The following is a 22,526-nucleotide window of genomic DNA, read 5'->3' on the forward strand; positions in this document are numbered from 1 at the left end:
AAAAAAAAAAAAAAAAAAAGACAAAGATAGGTTGTGCGGAGATTGGAAAGGGCTCCAAGAAACATATGATTTCCGAAAAAAGTCTCTGGAAAACATCTATTGTTTAAAAAGGCACTGAATTATCGGATGCTATTTTGAAGAGAAAGGATATACCATGATGATGAGTCTTATTATCATAAATATTACGTATAGTTTCTCAAAGTAGATAATCTCACAGAGATCCTGTCTGTTTATGAAAAGGATTCTGGAGTTCAAAATGTACCACAAAGGAAAAATAAACCATGAAGAGGGAAAGTATTCTCACATGACAAATGGTATGTAGATAATGTGTTTACAGTACTCAGGATTATATACCTGGACTAGAGTTGCTGCTTTGTAAAAGTCCTCTTCTTAAACCTGGAAATCAATGCCATGTGGATCTGCACTATCCACTCTTCTAGGACTTGTAATCTGCTGTTTTACTCACTCGTTTATGCGTAATTATGCCATCTGAAAAACGTAATTCTCTGATGGCTTTTGGTTTTGATTATTTGAGAAATATCAGATGCTGTGTTCTGAATTGTCCTGCAGGCTGGTACATGACTTCTACTTTCTTATAACTCAGCATGACTCAAAAGTGTTGTTCACCTGCCCAAACACAATGTAAGATCGGTGGCAATGTTGTCTTCCAAAGTATGGTCACCTAGATATATGCTATTCAGGGACAACAAAATGCTTGTGACAGTGCACTTTATGTGGGTGGGAAATTTTTACAGGATTTCCAAAAACATATCCTAACAGCATTTAGGTTTCAAGGCCTCCACAAATTCAGCAGCACAGAAAAGATGGAATAAGAATGAACCTATCTTGCTTCTTTGCCTTGTTCCACTGGTGATAAAAGCTACTTGCACATCTACACAAAGATCTACGTGCCAAAAAATTTTTCTTCATGGTTTTTTAATAAGGAAAAAAGTAGAAATAACCTAAAACCCTTAGTAGGAAGCAATTAAAAAATTATGGCACTTCCACATTGTGGAATACTCAGTGAGCTAGACACTTATGTTATTGGCATAATGAAGAGGAGAAATCCTGAACACTTCTTCTGATTAAAAACAAAGCAAAAAAAAAAAAAAAAAAGTTTTTAACATTTCTTTTTTTTTTTTTAGTTTTTAACATTTTGCTGAGCTAACGCAAAGGAAAGATTCCACAAAGGCCCAACATGAAGTGAAACTGGGAATTCAGGAATGTAAGAAAGCAATAAATCGGCTTTTGCCCTGAGAGTTACTGCTGAATCCCAGAGACCTTAAGCATCCACATTGGCACAGAAACAGGACATAAAACAAGAGATAAAACCAAACCAAGGAGCCAGCCAGGAGCAGTGGCACATGCCTATAGTCTATAGTCTCAGTTACTCAGAAGGCTGAGGCAAGAGGATTGCTTGAGCCCAGGAGTTCGAGTCCAGCCTGAGCAACACAGCAAGACCCTATCTCGAAAAGAAAAGAAAAGAAAAGAAAAGAAAAGAAAAGAAAAGAAAAGAAAAGAAAAGAAAAGAAAAGAAAAAAGAACCAAGGGGCCATCCAAAGTAGGATGCTCTTAGGAGAATCCTCTATTAAAGCCAGGTTCCCAAAGGGTTCTACCATCATTCTAAGGGCAAAGAAATAAACTTACCTCTCAGTAGAGCACAATAAAAGAAGCTTTATCTGTACCTTAGTAGTGAATAAAATGAAAAAACAAAAATCTCCCCAAGAATGTATAACCACAAACTTTTTCTTTTTTTTGAGACAGAGTCTTGCTCTGTCACCTGGGCTAGAGTGCCATGGCGACAGCTTAGCTCACAGCAACCTCAAACTCCTGGGCTCAAGTAATTCTCCTGCCTCAGCCTCCTGAGTAGCTGGGACTACAGGCACACGACACCACACCCGGCTAATTTTTCTATTTTTAGTAGAGACAGAGTCTCTCTCTTGCTCAGGCTGGTCTCAAACTCCTGAGCTCAAGCGATCCTCCTGCCTTGGCCTCCCAGAGGGCTAGCATTACAGGCGTGAGCCACTGAGCCTGGCCCACAAACTCTTAAATTCAACCAATTATATAAGCCAGGAAATCTCAAGCACAGAATTTAACTTAAAGTGCTCCTAGTTAGATGTGGGGCAAAGTTCAAGTAAACTGAAAGATACTTAATTAAAACATAGAGAGAAAAAAAGGTATAAAAAATTATAAAACCTAGCACTTTGGGAGGTCAAAGCAGGAGGATTGCTTGAGGTGAGGAGTTCAAGACCAATCTGAGCAAAAGCAAGACCCTGTCTCTACAAAAAATAGAAAAATCAACTAGGCATGGCAGCACACGTCTGTAGTCCCAGCTACTCGGGAGGCTGAGGCAGGAGCATTGTTTGAGCCCAGGAGTTTGAGGTTGCAGTGAACTATGATGATGCCACGGCACTCTAGCTGGGGCAACAGAGCGAGATCCTGTCTCAAAAAAAAAACAACAAAAAACTAAACAAAAAAATTGAACACAGCATTAAGACCTAAAAGACAAACAAAATCAAGTGTTCCAATATATGTGTAATTACAGACCCAAAAGGAGAAGAGACAGAGAATCGGGCAGAAAAAGCATCTGAAGAAATAATGAACAAGAATTTTCCAAAGCAACAAAAAACACCAAATCACAGTTCCAAGACACTCATGCAAAACAAATACCAAAAACAAAAAGCCCTAAATATGGCATAATCAAATTATTAAAAACCAAAGATGACGAAAAAAATCTTAAAGGCAGCCAGAGAAACAAAAATAAGAATTACAGCCAACTCCTTGTCACAAATTATGCACGGAAGACACTGGTGTGACATTTTCAAAGCACTGAAAGAAAAAGGCTATTAACCCAGCATTATATACACAGTGAAATTATCTTCCAAAAATGAAAGAGAAATCCAAACAAAAGCTGAGGTGTTTATTCTGGCAAACATACACCATAAGGAAGGTTAAAAGTAGTTCTTCCATCAGAAGGAGTATGATAACACATGGCAACTTACAAAGAAATGAAAAGCACTGGAAATAGTATAAATTAAGATGAATAGGCATGTCTGTCTTATAATGACAATAAGAAATATCATTCTAAAATATGTTGTCTAAAGAGGAGTTAGCAAACTATGGTTTGCAGGCCATCCACTAATGCTCATTTGTTTATATAATGACAATGACTGCTTTCTCACTACAATGGCAGAGTTAAGAGAGAGTTATGATAGGGTATTATATGGCCCACAAAAATATTTATTATCTGGCCTATTACGAAAAAAGCTTGCCAATCTCTGATCTAAAGCAAAAGCAATAGCAATACGTGGTAGGCTTCATAACATATGTAAAATGTATAATGATAAAACAAAGGATGGGAGGGAGAGATTTGACATAATGTGGTATAATATTATTTAAAGATAGATTATGATAAATTAAAGATGTATATTGTAAAACATAGGACAATCACTACATGAAAAAAATTTTAAGAAGAATACCTACTAAGTCAAAAGTAAAGATAAAACAGAACCATAAAAAATACTCAATCCAAAAGAAGGCAGGAAAAGAAAAACAAAGGAATAAAGAATAAATGAGGCCAGGCACAGTGGCTCAAGCCTGTAATCCCAGCACCTTAGGAGGCCTAGGCGGGGCGGATTGCTTGAAGCCAGGAGTTCAAGACCAGCTTGAGCAAGACCCCATCTCTACAAAAAATAGAAAAATTAGCCAAGTGTGCTGGCGCACACCTGTAATTCCAGCTACTCAGGAGGCTGAGGCAGGAAGATCGCTGGAGCCCAGGAATTTGAGGTTGCAAGTGAGCTATGATAACACCACTGCACTCTAGCCCAGAAGACAGGGCAAGACCCTGTCTCAAAAAATAAATAAATAAATAAATGAGACAAATAGAAAACAAGTAGCAAAAGGGGAGATTAAAGCCCAATTATAACAATAACAACTTGAAACAGAAATGATATAAACACCCCAATTAAAAGGCAATGACTGTCAGATTGGATTAAAAAGCGTGACTCAACCATATGCAGCCAACAAGAAATCTACTTTAAATTAAAAAACATAAATAGGTTAAAAATAAAAACATGATCACACCTACTAGGATGGCAATAATCAAAAAGATAATAACAAGTGTTGAAGAGAATATGGAGAAATTGGAACTCTCTCATATATTGCTGGCAGGAACATAAAATGGTACAGCTGCTATGGAAAACATTCTGGCAGTTCCTCAAAAGGTTAAACATAGTTGCCATAAGACTCAGCAATTCCACTCCAGGGAATATAGCCAATTGAAATGAAAAAGTATGTCCACACAAAAACTGGTACACAAATGTTCATAGCAGCACTATTCATAATAGCCAAGAAGTGGAAACAATTCAAATGTTCATCAACAGATGAACAGATAAACAAAATGTGATATAGTCACACAACAAAATATAACATTTCAACAATTTCAACAATAAAAAGAAATGAAGTACATGCTACAACTAGATGAAGCTTTAAAATATAACATTAAGAAGACACAATCACTTATTGCACGATTCCATTTACGTGAAATGTCAATAATAGGCAAATCTAGAGAAACAGAAAGATTTGTAGTTCCCCAGGACGAGGGTAAGGGGCAGGCAGTGGGAGGGATTAGAATAATAGCTAATGGAGAATTCTCTTGGGGTTGACAAATATGTTCTAGAATTACACAGTGGTAATGGTTGCACAACTTTACAAATACAAAAAATCCATTGAACTATATACACTTTTAAATGGGTAAAATAGTGAATTTTACGTTATGTGAATTTTAATCTAAAAAAAATGGCCAAAGGATTTAAATGGACACCTCATGAAAGAAGCGATAAGTATGACAAGTAACTAATGTAACAATATTAGTTATTAGGGTAAAACAAATTAAAACCACAATGTGATATCAAAAGACACCTATTAGAATGGCTAGAATTAAACAACAACAAAAAAGACAATATCCAGTGTTGGTGAGGATACAAAGCAGCTAGAACTCTCATACATCTCTGGCTGTTGTGCACATAAAATGGTGCAACCACTTTGCAAAAGAGTTTGGCAGCTTCTTATAAATGTAATCATTACCATTCCTAATATACCATTCAACTCAGCAATCTCACTCTTAGGTAACTGGTGCAATTATATAATGGAACACTATTCAGCAATAAAAAGGAACAAACCCCTGATACATGCTGCAATATGAAATCTCAAAAGCATTATGCTAAATCAAAGAAGACAGAAACAGCTACACATGGTATAATTCTATTTACACAGCATTCTAAAAAAGAAGAACAAGAAACCAGGGCTTCTTGAAGAAATGACTGATCATAGGGCTCAGGTAGGGAAAATACAAGATGAACCTGGAACATCATGCAGTAATGAGAAAGTCAGGAAATAGTTTAAAAACAAAAGGCTAAAGAAAATGAAAAGGCAAGCTACAGATGGGAGAATATTTGATAAAAGACATGCATCCAAATTATACAAAGAATTCTTAAAACTCGACAATAAGAAAACAAACCAGGCCGGGCACGGTGGCTCACGCCTGTAATCCTAGCACTCTGGGAGGCCGAGATGGGTGGATCGTTTGAGCTCAGGAGTTTGAGACCAGCCTGAGCAAGAGCGAGACCCCGTCTCTACCAAAAATAGAAAGAAATTAATTGGATGGCTAAAAATATATATAGAAAAAATTAGGCGGGCATGGTGGTGCATGCCTGTAGTTCCAGCTACTTGGGAGGCTGAGGCAGTAGGATCGCTTGAGCCCAGGAGTTTGAGGTTACTGTGAGCTAGGCTGACGCCACGGCACTCTAGCCCGGGCAACAGAGTGAGACTCTGTCTCAAAAAAAAAAAAAAAAGAAAACAAACCACCATATTAAAAAATTGTCTAAAGATCTGAACACTCACTTCACCAAAGATACAGAGATGGCAAATAAGCACATGAAAAGATGCTCAACATCAAATGTCACTGGGGAACTGTAAACTAAAACGACAATGATATACCACTGTTCACCTAGTATAATGGATAAAATCCAAAACACTGAAAACACCAAATGGTCGTGAAAATACAGAACAATAGAAACTCTCATTCATTACTGGTGGGAATGCAAAAATGGTACAGCCCACTTTGGAAGACAGTTTGGCAGGTTCTTACAAAGCTAAACATATAACCAAGCACATGTGCACATAAAAATCTACATGAATATTATAGCAGCTTTACTCATAACTGTCAAAACTTGGAAGCAACCAAAATATCCTTCAATAGGCAAATGGATAAACAAACTGTGGTACACCCATACAATGGAATATAAATCAACAATAAAAATAAAGGAACTTCCTAGCACTCAGGGAGGCCAAGGCAGGAGGATCACTTGAGGTCAGGAGTTTGAGACCAGCCTCAGCAAGAGTGAGACCCTGTCTCTACTAAAAATAGAAAGAAATTAGCTGGGCAACTAAAAAAAAAAGAAAAAATTAGTCAGGCGTGGTGGCACACACCTGCAGTCCCAGCTACTCGGGAGGCTGAGGCAGGAGGATCCCTTGAGCCCATGAGTTTGAGGTTGCTCTGAGCTAAGCTGATGCTATGGCACTCTAGCCCAGGTGACAGAGCAAGACTCTGTCTCAAAAAAAAAAAAAAAAAGAAATGAACTATCAACCCACAAAAAGACACAGGAGCCAGGAGCAGTGGCATGTGCCTATAGTCCCAGCTACACAGGAGGCTGAGGCGGAGAATCACTGGAGTTCAAGGCCAGCCTGGGCAACACAGCAAGACCCTGTCTCTTAAGAAAAAAAAGAAAAAGACAGTAACCTTAAAGGCATATTGCTAAGTGAAAGAAGCCACTATGAAAGGCTACGTACTGCATCATTCCAACTATCACATTCTGGAAAAGGCAAAAAACTATAGAAACAGTAAAAAGATCAGTGGTCACCAGGGAGGAGATGGGGGTGGAAGGATGGAAGTGGTGGGAAGGAGGAAGAATGAATAGGTGGAACACACGTGATTTGGGGGACAGTGAAACTATTCTGTATGATTGTGTAGCAGTGGATACATTATACATTTGTCAAAACCCGGAACTATGTAACACAATGATCCCTAATGTGAACTATGGCTCTTAGTTAACAATAATGTATCAATATTCCTTTATCAATTGTAACAAACGTACCACATTGATGCAAGATGTTAATAAGAGAAGAAACTGGAGGTGTTGGGGAAGGTGGAAAGGGACTATGTGAGTGCGCTCTGTGCTCCCCGCTCAATTTTTCTGTAAAACTGCTCTAAAAAAATAGTCTATAAATTAAAAAAAAAAAAAAAAGGTTGTGAGCATGTCAAAAGAACACAGGAGAAAACCTGAAAAAGCTTCTAATGGCCCAATGGCCAAAGAGGAACTATTTGAGCGACAAAATAAACAACACAGAAATATACCACCTGGATCTGCCATCTCTCAGGCAAAAGAAGTCTACACACCACTGTCTGCTCAAGTCTAACTCTGAAGGATGCTGCCACATCTTTGTACTACACTATCCATGTTCCCCTCATTAACTACCGTTTCCATAAATCCCTCAATCCTTTTTCTTCTCCAGCACCCATATTACAAGCTCTATGCAAGGCTCTCTGCTAAGCTCTTTCTACCCAAAGTCCCTCATAGAATTCACTTATTTTAAAGGCTTCAACTTGGCTGATGACCCTCAAAATAATATCAACCCCTATCACCTGCACTATGTCCAGCATCTAATGGTCATTCTACTTATATCCCACATTAAACTCATTTTATCGACCCACACCAACATTCCCTACAAGAATTTTCACAATCTCAACATCAGCTTCTATCAATGATATCACCACATGCCCACTCACCTAAGTCCCAAAATTGCAGGTATCCCCTTTACCCCCTACATTCCCAATTTATCACTTTCTCTCACAATGACCCTCTACCTCTCCATTCTACTTCCACCACCTTCATTTATGCCCTTATTACTGCACTCCTGAATTACTTCCATAGCTTCCTACCTGTTTGTACTCCCTGACTGAACTCTACCTAATTCATTCTAAATGTATTAACAGTTTTAATGTAGTTAGCCCTTGATTACTGGTCATTGTAATGATTGTTGATGATTTTAGCAGACACCACTAATTAGCTACCCAATATCTGTTTCCTTTTCTTTGTTGACAGAGCCCCAATTTTGTTTGGGTACCCTCCACTTCCCCAAGTAACTCAAGAATCCTAGGCAGAATCTTGACTGGCCTTACCCAAACATGACAGTTCCATTTCCCAAGATTTAAGCCCGCACATTTGGCTCAGTTTTTGTCACGAAATGTGAGAAGTGGACCATTAGAAGACTTCTGGGAAAGATTTCTTTGTTCCTTCAAAAGTGACACCAGAAAAGATGGTACTTTTCTAACTCTGGATGTTGACATGTCTGAATGAAATCCTTGGAACTCCTACAGCCAACCTGAAGATAAAGCCAGCAAATCCAGAGAGAAGGACAGAGGCAAGAGTACTGAAATAAGTGGAAACGAAGCTAGTATACAGTCCCTGAGGAGGCCTGACATACACAACACGGGGTACTCTCTCAGAAGCAGTATACTCAGTGAAGGAAGCCACACAAAGAAGTACATACTATAATGACTCCATTTATATATTACGTTTATATAAAGTTCTAAAACAGGAAAAGTTAATCTACAATAATAGAAATCAGATTAGCAGCTGCCTGGAGCTGGGACTAAGGGAGGGGAGGATTGACTTGGTAGAAGCAAGAAGGAACTTTTATGGGATGATGCAAATGTTCTATATCATGATTAGGGTGATGATTACATTTGCCAAAATTCACCCAACTGTACTCCCAAAATGAATGCACTTTACTGTATATAAGTTACACCTCAATAATGTTGATTTAAGAAAGACAATTAGAACTATGGTATACCAGATGATGAAACGTGCCATGGAGAAAAATAAAGCCAACAAGAGGCAAATAAATGAGGGTGTGGGTATGCGTATAATTTTAAATAGGATGGTCATGAAAGGCCTCACTGCCTTTTTAGTAATGACCTGAAAGAGGAGGAGGAGTAAGCCATGGAGATATCTGGAAGAAGGCTTCAGGAAGAGAGACCATTGCTGGTCTTGGTCTTTTTCACCGATGAAATGGGATGTCCACTGAAGATTCTGACTAGAGTGATCTGACTTATGCTTTGAAAGGATCACTCTGGCTGATCAGTTGGAAACAGACCATAAAGTTGTAAGGACAAAAGCAAAGAGCCCAGTTAGGAGACAACTGCTATAATCCAATGGTAGCTTAGACCAGGGCAGTGGTTAGAAGTTTTCAGATTCTGGACAAATTTAAAGATAGAGTCAATAGTATTTGCTAACAAATAGAATGTAAGATTGAAAGAGAAGAACCAAAGATGACTCCAAGATCTGGAAGAACTGAAAAGATGGAAAGCCATTTACTGAAATGAAGACTGAGGGAGGAGATGGTTTATTTACAAACAACAAGAATTTTATTTTGGCCAAGGTAATTTTGAGATGCCTATTAGACCATCAAATGGAGATGTAGAGCAGGTAATTGGATGTATGAGTTTGGAGTTCAGGGAAGGGGTCTAAGCTAAAGAGAAATATCTGGGAGTTGTCAGTATATAAAAAGGCATTTAAAGAGATAAGCCTGGATGAGATCATTAAGAGACTAAGTATGTATAGACAAGAGAAGAGGAAAAATCCAAGGGCTAAGCCCAAGGTCAATCTAATATTTATGAATGTGACAGAAAGGAAATAGTAAAGGAGACTGAGAAGGAATGGCCAGTGAGGTAGGAGGAAAACCAAGAGGTGCTATCCTGAAAGCCAAGGGAAGAAAGTGCTTCAAGGAAGAAAGATCAACTGGACTAACTACTACTGATAGGTCAAATAAGATGAGGATGAGAACTCATTGGAATTATTAGAGAAACATGGTCCCTTCTGGAACCCAATCCCATATAAATGTTCCTTGCTCTACATAAGTGACACACACTGCTAAGTTCAATTTGTAATAATTAAAAATCACTCTCTATTTTTAAATCAAAACTGCTACTCCTGAAATGGAAGCAGTAGTATGTGAATCTATTTTAAACATGATGTTTATTTTGGGTTACTATTTGGTATTCTAAGTATTCTGGTAAATAATCACCTCTGATGTTTACCACTTTTACTCCGGCCTCATCAAACCCCAAACAATTCCACATATAAGCACTGAGCTATTCTACAACTTTTTTCCAAGATGTGATCTTTATTTTACTAGTAGACTGAAATATAACATTGGGTAAAATATAACAACTGGACAGTAAAAGATTAACATCCAATGAGTATTGAAGGACACATACGGAAGAGAAAACAACTGGTACAAAAGCAGAAAGTCACAGAGAAATATAAATATACTTTGGCACAAATGCAAAAGTCTCAGTCAGACGCACACATACAGGATGCATATTGTGGTCCAAATCTTTTTACTCTGAGCCAACGTAAAAGGTTGGGCTTAGGGCGGTCATGCTCATATCTATTTAAGGATACATTTTTAATACTAGGCTCCTGTTGCTGTGCAAATTTTGATATCACAACATTTCAAGTCCTCTTTAAAGCCAAAAGAATAGTGTCTTCCAATCTGGTCCAATCTGGTCCATTTCAAGGTAATTGATCTTCCTCAAAACAAGAGTTGGTAATAGGAGTTTCTGGGAGGACAAGGAGATAACATTCTCCCAGACATGTCCATTTAAATTTAACTTCTAAAAATAAAATGAGCATACACTCTCCACAAAAGCACAGCCCCTGATGGTGCATGTAACGCACTACAATCCCAATTACTCCATCAGGGTAAAAAATATTTGCAGTTCACAGCAATTCCTGATATAAGAAGTAAGAAAGAAAAGAATACCATACTAGTAAGTCTACTAATAATTACCAAATACGTGTTCATATATTAATATAGGGACTGACTGACTCTCACCTTTTAGGTCAATATTTTTCTGAGCTCCTTTTTGGATATTTCATTAAGATTATGTTCCTTGACATGAACATTTCAGTCCTCGCTCTCGGATTAGACAGTAAATTTGTCACTATGAGATAAATGGCAGCTAAACTCAGAAAATTCTTGGTACTGCTTAAAACTGACTGTTCTCTTTTCAGAGAAATTCAGCTTATGTCAGTTAAGTCAGTTGCATTTAAGTCAGTTAAGTCAGTTACAGCACACAATTCCTCAGTGACAAAGTAACACAATTCAAGATTGCTGCTACCTTTATTTTTATTTACATAGGAGCAGTAACTAAATGGCACTTTTCACCCTTCCCCCAATTAAATATATTGATTCTTGGTTATCACCAATGAGGATATGCTGTAGTATCCTGTTGTGTTGTTAAATAACTGCTACTTTCACACTAAAAAGGCAGATTTTATTTAATCCTTTGTTTTAAAAAAAGCCAGATCTTTTGATGTCAGGAATGCAGAAGCAAAGTCTTCCAAGTAACTAAATGAATCAATTACATTTATGTTTTTTAAACATGTTCAAAGCCTAAAATAAGTAACCCCATAACAAGGACACGTTAAATAAAAAAAAATTATTTTAGCAGGTTTGTACTCTCCAAGATAACAGACTTTTTCTCCCTTTTTTTTTTAACAACAGACTTCTAATTAGCACAACATTTTCAAAATTTATTTCCTGTGTTTCAGTGAGAATGTTTGCATTCTGGGGGATATGGGAGGGGAAGAATGGAAAGAATTATTAAAAGGTACTTGTCTGCAGAAGAAACATGACTATGTAATTCTTACGCAAATGTTTGTTAACTTCCCTGGCATAAAAACAGTGATGTCATTCTAGACAGCAAAGTTATAATGAACACCAAGTTTTTAAATCATTGACAATTTAAGGAAATTAAGAATATTACTCAAAAATCTCCTCTCCCCAGAGCACTACATCTATGGAAGAGAAGAGTGTGCCCATCTGGGGTTATATACATATTTGACATCAACAAAACTGAAGTCATTTTTCTCTGCACAACAGGAAAAGTTGTTTTTCTTCCTTAGAACTCTGGGCAATGAAAGCCATGACTTTAAATGGCTCTGTATAAAAACACAAGAAGGGTGGGTCATATTCTATTAGTAAAAGCAGCTGAACACCAAGAACTTCTCTTCCTTAAGTAAAATTTAAAAAATAAAAAAAACTTTAAAAAAATCTCTTCTTACCTTTAACAATTATTTTATCTTTGCTTCATTTTCTCTACTCTAAAATACAGATTAATATCTTAAAAAGGGTATAAAAGGAATTTGTAAATTTGCATTTGCAATGTGGCTCTTAAAAGTAATCTCACACATTTTACTTTTTTTCATCTTGTAGCATGCACTAAATATCTAAACTTGATTCTGGTGAAAGGAAAGCAACAATGTAAACTATTTTTACTACAGTATCAACAGTATTTATCAACAGTATCAAGAATATTTACTACACCAAAATTTTTATTTTATTTCCTAAACTTACTTTGCCACTGAAGGAATAAAATATCGTATGACTATTTCTTCAGTTTTAAAATTATCTCCAATTGACTGGAAGACCAATTCTACAGCTACATGAAATTGCAAAATGGTTGCAAAACTTGAAGCAGCATGACTATATTCCTTTCTATTAATATTTAAATAACTAAACTTAGAGAAACTGCAAATATTTCATTCTGCCTTTACTAAATGGCACAATTCCAACTACAGGTCAACATCCAAATTAACAAATAAGATCAAAACAAAACCAACATAAATTTTAAACAAAGGGAATTTCAACCAAGCTGTCATGAAGAGTTCAGATTTCTACATCCCAATTAGTTGAAAAATTTCTTAACTATTTAGATTTTCTAAAATTTGTTACCCACCAGCAATACACCTACTGTTTTAATTTCTACCTGTGCTTTTATCTTAACTGTTATGCTTCTGGATCTTTCAACCATTAGAGATCAACCGTTAAATTACTTCAACAAGTAGAAATAGCAACACTGCTCCCAAACAGCAATTTCTGCATTGCTAGACACTTATCTAGTTGGCAGATTTATACCATTGTTCATTCTTAGTTCCTTAAACGTAAAAAAATACCCACAGAATGGTAGCATACCTCTAAATTAGTTTAAATATGCTACAAAGTTATTTTTAGTTAGGTTCAAGTTTTTTAAAGGCACTAATCGTTCTTCTGAAAGGCTAATCTACTCAAGTTCCTCCTATATTAGAAAAATAAAAAGCTGATTTGTCTCTTTTGGAAAGAAGGAATATTATTTAACATCAAGCAAAAAGCGTATTAGAATAATAGACCTGACATCAAATCAGGGTCAGGATCATACCTATTGTTAATAAATAAGTTTATATCTACTCTAATGATGGTTCTTTCAAACACTAGCATGGTTAAATGTCATTCATGTGCACTTTCAAATGTAATTCTTATTTTAAAAATACTCTTATGCTCTACTATGCAAAGTAAAAAGAAAACTCCCACAAGCGATTATAAATGAATTCTCATCCATGAAAAAAAATATAAGAAATGTCACATAACATTTATTTGAGATCTGTCCATTCCCTCCATGCATGCTAGAAAGATGCAAAGACAAACATTTCCAAATATTCAGACAGATCATTCCACAGTTGTAACTTTCATCATAGTTCTCAAAGCAGCATGGTGAGGTCAGCTCACAAACAGCTTAAGTAGCAAAACTAGAAATTGGTGGTAGTAGTATCAGGCTACATAACAGCCTCTCCAAAGAATATGAAGTAAGAGAACTAAAATGTGCTGGCAACATGCCAAAAGACTGGATGGAATATAGCTTTGAGCATGAAATACTCAGAGCTTACAGTATATAGCGATTCATCATCTCTCACCCTGTAGTTTGACTTTCCTTGTTTTAAACCAAAAATAGCCACGTATAAGAGGTATTTAACACCACCAAATCTCTCCACAGTTACAAGCTGAAAGACATCTGGACTTGCAATGATTTAACTAAATACATTCCCTAAAAAGAAAAATCTGATTTTCATTCTATGTGAAGATGAGGAAGGTAAAATAGATACAGTTATATTGATATTATTCTGCATAGAACAGCCTTTATTTTCCAAGGATTACACTACTCTCAGCATAATTCTAAAGGTCTGAGCTTTCTATATTGTCAGTTCTGACTGAATATCCCTGCAACTGGCTGGCATTGAGAATTAGTCAACCTCTTCAACAGATTCAATAAAGAATCTTGTCAGATCAAAGGACATAATTTTGGTCAGAAACAATTCTTTTGATCTTAGTCAAAATACGTTATTTTTATAATTTCATCTTGACTTAATCATATATTAAAACAGAATAATGAACTCTAATTCTTAAGTCTCTGACACTTTCTAAATACGCTTTTTCTAAAGAACCAAAAGAAAATGCAGTTATTTGTTATTTTAGGCAAGAGAAAGAATCAGATTAAGTTCAAATCAACACACATTTATTTAACACCTATTTTTGTGCCAGACATTATACTGAAAAAGGAGGAAACAAAGATAATATACGTATATGGTTTCACAGAGCTGACAATCTCGCTGAGGAAACTGACCCATTTAAAACACACCTACACACTCAACATGCTCTACTAGTTGTAGGAATAAAAACCCTGGTATCACCAAGGAAAGAGTAAATGAGTCTGTCCCAGGGACTGAAAAAATCTTCAGAGGCAAAGTAAGATTTTAGCTGTCTTGAAGGTTGAGAATTTCACAAGTGAAAGAGGGGCATTGCCAGCCAAGGACAGATGAGCAAAAGCAAAAAGGCACAAAAATATGGCATGTGTGAGGAAATCCTATGTGGTAAGGGTCAGGATAACAATTTCTGGTACATGTGCTACTACTCTTCTACCCCCACCCTATGACAGACGTCACTAATCAATTAAAGCATGTTTAAAGCTCATATGAGACCTCAAAATTCTTTTCACCAGGTAACACATAACCAGTGAAAGGAGGTAAGTCCATTAGATGAAATGTACATGCTATCCTGAGTCTGGAAAAAGAGAGTGGTGGAACCTGAGGCTAGAAGGGTAAATTAAGAGCAGATTATGAATAACCTAAAATGCTAGGCCAAGGAGTTTAGATTTTATCCTGTGTACAACAGAGGATGAACAAAGGATTTTATGAAGACTACTGATGGGACCACTTCTGGTAACATGTGAAGAATGGATTTGAATAGACAGAATGAAAGCAAGAAAAAATAACAGTTAAGATGCTATTGTATTAATAATAGTCCAGGTACAAACAATGAGGCCTTAATTTCAGCAACTGAAAAATCTACAGCAGATTCTAAAACAAAAATAGAGTTTGGGATTTTATAATCTGCGGTTTTAAAACAAAAATTTGAGGAAAATTTGTATTCTAATCAAAATTACCAAGTAATACTCAAAAAGGAAAAGAAAAGACAAATTAAGGTAAAGACTAGAATTAAAGAAGTGAATCACAATGATACCCAAAATTACTCAAGACTATAAATTCAGAAATAGATATTTCAGGTTTAGCATCAAGAAAGAGAACATCCTCATGACCAGACTAATACTCAGCAAGTCTTTTCTTCCTCTCAGGGCACTAATACTCTAGCCAAACAACAAACGCTATTCACCTTACATGCCCCTACGACACAGGGCCAAACCCACACTCCCAGTGAGATGCATAAAGCACAAAAGTCAAATTTAAAACCGAAGTTTGAAATCATGTAGGAGCCCAACTTTATCTAAACATTTAAAACTACACATTTCTTTTAAGAAATTCTTTGTGTGGAATACAACCTATCTGTAGCACTTTGGACAGTATGTAAAAAAAAAACAACTCTCTTATCACTTTTGCAGAATGTTTAATAAATGCAATTATTCTAATTAAAAATAAAAACTTCATTGTAGCTCAAAAGGCCAAAGATAGTGAAAGAGTTTTTCTATTTTAAAAGAGATTCTTTAACTGCTGCAAACAAAGGCTAGTGCAGTGATGTGAAATCCAAGTACATGTTAATAGGCATGCTAGAAAAGCCAGCATTACTGTTTTAAGACCTAACGATATTCACATTAAGGATAAAATTATCCTGTAGTGAATGCCAACAATGTACTTCATACTACATAGACACATACGCAAGGGTTCTACTTTGTTCTCATCCCAATTCTTTTGTGTCCCAGTAACAAACTCTCAAATTGGGTTTCTCATCCTTTTAAAACAAGCTAAAATGAAAAATATGAACTTGGAGATAAAATTAGTTATATTGTTCATTCTGAGAAAGCAAATCAGATGAACAGTTTACCATAATCTATCTCTTATCCAGAAAGATATAGTCAGTCATGAGCACAGTCTACTTCTCATGATGTCAGTCCAAAGCCATTATTAAATTTTACATGTTATGCTTCTTTCAAATCAATCACAAAACAAGTCATCCCAAGACTGAGGTCAAATTCCATTCTAACGAAAAGATCTCCAAATTTGAAGTAATGATCCACTTACTAAGTAATACTCAAAGATCAAATTTCAGAGAAACCTTCCTCCCATACCTCCCCCCACTTAAAAAAATCAGTCTTCACCTTTTAGCTCACTGTAATGGAATGTGACCTGTACTTAAGGGCTTTTCCATTCTTTTTTTTCTGCTCAGAGAATATGAAGCAGACCTATTCTCTCTCACAAGGATAACGTTTTTTAAAAGGAAAAAAGTGAAATGTAGGTGGTTAATTGTATAATAATTAACACAAAAAGTAAACAGGTTTACTAGATTTCTCACATATGGAGCTGTCCTCCTACCAGAATAATATATGACACTTAAAATGAGTGTATTTAAATGACAATTGAATCTTTATTTTTATTTTACAACACTGGTCAGACATCTAAAAGATTTATGATTTGTATCACCCCTAATAAATTAGGTAGGGAAGATGAGGTTAAAACTAAACCTACTTAAATAAATCTTCATACACAATACAAAATTATTATAAACATCCTCGCATAACAAATCATATTTTTATCATTGAAATTACACACTTGAGAGAAGGGAGAAGTATTTAAGAAACGTACTTCAAAGTCTAAAATTAAACATTTATATCTGAGGTTCACTTTCTCACTTTTAAAAAAAGAAGATATTTGACTAGATGATCTTTAAAATTATTTCTATGATACTTTAACTCAAGTTTTAAAATGAACAAATTCTGATTTAATTCAGACAAAAGATCTACCGAGATAATCTTATTAAGGATATATTTTACTTACATTCTTCCTACACCTTCATACATGTTAGTTTCATCTACCAAAGTCATAATCTCTGTATCTGTAAGATGTGCATGCTTTTTCGTTCTGTTTAGCTGTTCAATCTGTATGTCTGCAAGCTTCACCTTCTGCTGAGTGTCAATAACTTTGGCTTGAAGCTCTGTGAAGGCCTAATAAAAACAAGTCCATGATTTAGTAGGTAAAACATTTTACAGGAAACATTTAAGTCAAATCCAAATATCTTAAAACCAAACATGCTAACCAGAGACAAAGGTTGTGAAATTTACCAAAGCAAACATCGATAAGTCAATATAATTGTAAATGATCAAGTCACTATGCTAAATATTGAATCTCCTACGTCCTCAGAAGATGCAATCAATTTGAAGCAAAACGAATGCACATTAAATAAGAACCATATCAAGGCCGGGCGCGGTGGCTCACGCCTGTAATCCTAGCACTCTGGGAGGCCGAGGCGGGTGGATGGCTCAAGGTCAGGAGTTCGAGACCAGCCTGAGCAAGAGCGAGACCCCATCTCTACTAAAAATAGAAAGAAATTATTTGGACAACTAAAAATCTATATAGAAAAAAATTAGCCGGGCATGGTGGTGCATGGTGGCCCAGCTACTCGGGAGGCTGAGGCAGCAGGATTGCTTGAGCCCAGGAGTTTGAGGTTGCTGTGAGCTAGGATGACACCACGGCACTCTACTCCAGGCAACAGAGTGAGAGACTCTGTCTCAAAAAAAAAAAAAAAAAGAACCATATCAAGTAGCAAGTACTCAAGAAGTAATAAAAGCAATAAATGCAACAGTCAAGAGATGAAACCCAGAGATTTAAAACAAGAACCATAAAAGTATCAACTCACTACATTTGTATTACACTAGTTTTCAAAGCCCTTTCCCACATGAATTTGAAATATTAACATGGGAATATTAATATGAGAACATTAATGAGGGATATAATAATAAATATCTCATTTACTCCTCCCAGTAATCCTGAGTTAGGGATGGCAGTTTCATCATCCACAATTTACTATTATAATTAAGTAACTAAATGAGTTAAGAGATAAAAGTGGCTTACACAGGATTGAGCAACTATTAGGTGAAGTATTTTAATCCATTTCTTCTGACACCTTAGTTCAGAAATCTTTCCATTCTACTGCCCAGTAATATTCACAATAAAGTATTTTTTGGACAAAGACCAAAAGGGGAGGGAGAGGGGGGAGGGAGAGAGGGGGAGGGAGGGAAAAAAACACAGTTCTTAGATACTCTTGTTGAAGTGCCTGGAATGACTTTCACATGCTGTAGGAAATTTTGGGCACCTCTTCCTCAAAGTAAGGAGAGAGGAGAAGGGAGAGAGGAGAAGGGAGAGAGGAGAAGGGAGAGAGGAGAAGGGAGAGAGGAGAAGGGAGAGAGGAGAAGGGAGAGAGGAGAAGGGAGAGAGGAGGAGGGAGAGAGGGAGAAAAACAGTTCTTAGATACTCTTGTTGAAGTGCCTGGAATGACTTTCACATGCTGTCAAATTTATGCCTTAATAGGAACATTTGTGACTGTAATACATAACAAAGGCTACCATATAACTTTTATTCTGACTTTGTTCTCACCTACCAGTAAGGTTTCGAAAGATTTACTTTGAGGAAGAGGTGCCTGAAATTTCCTACTAGTTTCCACCCCAAAAAAAAGACCTTGTAAAGACATTAGAAGATAAAACCTTTAAACAAATTTCTTTTTTTATTTAATTCATTTGGTTGTCGAAACTATTCAAGCCTGTAATCATTTTCTTAGTTTGCATTCATTGTCCACTTGTTTCTTAGCAACAAATTCAAACAGTACTGGGAGGTAAGTCCTTCCACAGTTGTACTCTTGTTAGCTATCACTAAACCCTGACCTCGGTTTGAACTTTTAATAGAAAAAAGGTAAATTTTTAGAATGCACAATTTTGTTTTGAAATGTAAAATTCCAGGTATTATTTGATTGCTCTGTACAATTTGCTAAGGAGCAAGTATATTGTTAAAGCTAAGATACTGGGCCCGGCACGGTGGCTCACGCCTGTAATCCTAGCACTCTGGGAGGCAGAGGCGGGCGGATTGTTTGAGCTCAGGAGTTCGAGACTAGCCTAAGCAAGAGCGAGACCCCGTCTCTACCAAAAATAGAAAGAAATTAATTGGACAGCTAAAAATATATAGAAAAAAAAATTAGCCGGGCATGGTGGCGCATGCCTGTAGTCCCAGCTACTTGGGAGGCTGAGGCAGTAGGATTACTTGAGCCCAGGAGTCTGAGGTTGCTGTGAGCTAGGCTAACACCACAGCACTCACTCTAGCCTGGGCAACAAAGTGAGACTCTGTCTCAAAAAAAAAAAAAAAAAGCTAAGATATTACAGCATTAGCGAGCACCTCGTAAGGGCTAAATTTACCAATTCCAAGACAAGAATGACAAAGACACAAGACACAAACACATAATATTCTCAGGGTGATAGCAAATAGCTTCATTCATTATGAACAACTATTTCAGCTGTCCTGTTTCTCACGCACAGGTTCACAGGAGGCGGTCTTAAGATGCTGCTCACCTTAAGAACCTAAAGTAGTGGTCAAAAAAGTGTGAAGACAGAGCATATCGGATTCCTCTGACTGAGTCTTTTCTGGAACTGTTTCCTTTTCTAGAGAAGTATTATAGATTTAAACTAGATGAAATCTAGGATCCTTTCCAATCTGCCCCACGCCATCCCCCAAAGCATATGGTTTTGGGTTATTAGTGGTGTTAGGATCATGATCATTCTCAGGTGGGAAAAATCCTTCTGAGTAACAACACATTTATAAGCAACTGTCTGAACAAGGAGAAATTCAACTCCATCTGATATCAATTTTATTTGGAAAACTTTACAGGACTTTCTTTTCACAAGCGTTCCAAAAAGGGAGGAACAGTGGGCCAAAGCCCTGAAATAACATTGCTGTAACAATAGACGTCTGACTTTCTAAACTGTAGATACCGAGAACGTTCAAAGTATGGGAGAGAATAAATAGCCGAAAAACAAAGGCTGGACTTGGAGTTTTCCAAAGCAAATGAGGAGGCAGAATAACATGCCTCAGCTCAGGCAAGGGGTCCGAAGAGGCTTCAGTTTGAAACGCTCTCTTCAGTTCTTACTATGAAACTGAGTCCCTGAAGGCTCCAAAAGCAATGAAATGGCTCTGGAGCTCAGAATGAGTGGACAGACCCGCAGACTTACCCGACCCAGCCCAAACGGCTCCTATTCAGCAAGAGCCGCTCGCCCCGCAACCCCTGCTTAAGGAGGCCTGGTCTGGCTTTAGGACTCTGGGAAGCCATTCTCTCGTCCCTTGGAGCCCCTTTCTTTCCGCAAGACTCGAGCCTCACTCGATACTCTTTTCCACACTCCCCTAGACCGCCAAAGAGAAGCCTCTGCCTGCTCGAGACCCTCTTTTACCTTTTTCAACTCCAGATCCACGGGGGCCGCCATCTTGATGCACTCTACACGCCTGCGCGGTGGGAGAGGGCCTGAAAGAGGTGGGGGAAGGGCGCGCCGCGGTTTGAGCGCCGGCCTTTCTTCTGCGCCTGCGCATGAGTTGTAGTACCCTGGCTTCGCTCCCCTTCCTCTCGCAGGTCATCTTTGAAATATTCGGGTTTCAAATTCAATCCGTCTTCCCCATGTGACGGATCAGGTCTAGCTTGCTCCTCCACATCTTCCAGAGACGGCCCAATGCTCAGATTTCGTATGTGCCTTTTTTTTTTTTTTTTTTTTTTTTTGAGACATAGTCTCACTGTTTGGCCCGGGCTAGAGTGAGTGCCCTGGCGTCAGCCTAGCTCAGAGCAACCTCACACTCCTGGGCTCAAGCAATCCTTCTGCCTCAGCCTCCCAAGTAGCTGGGACTACAGGCATGCGCCACCATGCCCGGCCAATTTTTTCTATATATTTTTAGTTGTCTGATTAATTTCTTTCTATTTTTAGTAGAGACGGGGTCTCGCTCTTGGTCAGGCTGGTGCCGAACTCTTGAGCTCAAACAATCCGCCCGCCTCGGCCTCCTAGAGTGCTAGGATTACAGGCGTGAGCTACGGTGCCCGGTGCCCGGCCGGCCCTATGTGGCTTTTAAGTAATTTGACAAATAACTTAGTTTGTGCTGCTAAATTGAGATGTATGTAAATGAGGTCAAACCCTTATTAAGTCCTTCACCTAGTCCCGTTCTGTCTGGGGTGAGCGAGAACAGGTCCGGAACCTCAGGCTTGCCAATATGGAGAGAACCATTAGAATATTTGTTTGTAGTGCTCTTCCCAAGAAGAACTTAATTTTACTGCATGTTGCCCGAAGACCTGGACACAAGAGGTCAAATAATTTTGTTTAAAAAGAGCAAACAAACAGGTTCTCCAGGTTTCATCCCAAACCTTCTTACTTAGAATATTTGAGAATGGGGCCTGAAAATTTGCACTTTTGCGCACTTCCCCAGTGACCTGATGATGCAAGTTTCCTGTGGACCACATTTTGAGAATCTCGGCTGTAAAAGGACCTGGCATTTGAATCAGAAGGATAGATAATAACTGATTTTTGGAATTGGAAAAAACTGGATGTTTTACCTACTCTAAGAACTGTTAGGTAAAAGGGCAGGGAATTTGGAACCAGAAAGATCTGGATTCAAGGTTTGGTCTACCTTCAGCCTAGATATGGTTTCACTTACAAGCTGTGTGGCTTTGAGCAAGTCACTTATTCTTTTATTTATTTATTTTACTTTTTTTTAACTTCACTTCCCCTTGGCAGAGTAACCTAACGTATTCACAGGCTCCGGGGATCAGGACATGGAACTTGAATTCTTGATGAACTTCAATCACCTCATGTTTAATATGAGAATGACAATATTGTCCTAACGGGGTTATTGTCAGGAATAAATGAAATCAGGATGAAAAGCTCTAAGCAAACAGTCGGTACTCAATAAACAGTTAAGTTGATATAGTTAGCATTGTCCTGTTTGTCTTTCAAAGTCCAGCAAATGGGGATCACATCCCCCATCACGAGTGTCAAAGATAATCTCTCCTCTGAACTCCCCTCAAGACCTCTGCTCCTCTGTCAAGGTACATAACACTTTCTACCTTTTCTTTCTTCTTCTTTTTTTTTTTTTAACATTTTCTTATTAGACTGTAAGCTCCTTGAAATCAAGTACTATGGAATAATGTTTCTCCCACCACTTATACCCAGAACACCTATCACAGTGCCTCACAGGGAAAGAATACAAAATAAATACCGGATGTGAATAAATTATTCAGAAAAAAAAAAAAACATTACTCTTCCATAATTTGAGAAAGGAAAA

The 22,526-nt window shown here is 37.5% G+C and overlaps 1 protein-coding gene across 1 annotated transcript in view; it reads right to left on the bottom strand.

Annotated features, from left to right (window-relative positions):
* Positions 1-20,731, bottom strand: part of PFDN1 (prefoldin subunit 1) — a 59,897-nt gene extending 39,166 nt beyond the window's left edge. The window contains exons 1-2 of the mRNA XM_012646388.1: positions 20,657-20,731; positions 17,226-17,392 (exon numbers count right to left, since the gene is read on the bottom strand). Of these exons, the coding sequence (XP_012501842.1) occupies positions 17,226-17,392; positions 20,657-20,689 (200 nt within the window). The 5' untranslated portion in view covers positions 20,690-20,731. The remainder of the gene's footprint in view (positions 1-17,225; positions 17,393-20,656) is intronic.
* Between the last annotated feature and the right edge of the window lie 1,795 nt (positions 20,732-22,526).

This window comes from Propithecus coquereli, unplaced genomic scaffold, assembly GCF_000956105.1.
Source record: "Propithecus coquereli isolate 6110/MARCELLA unplaced genomic scaffold, Pcoq_1.0 Scaffold242, whole genome shotgun sequence".
Lineage (NCBI taxonomy): Eukaryota > Metazoa > Chordata > Mammalia > Primates > Indriidae > Propithecus > Propithecus coquereli.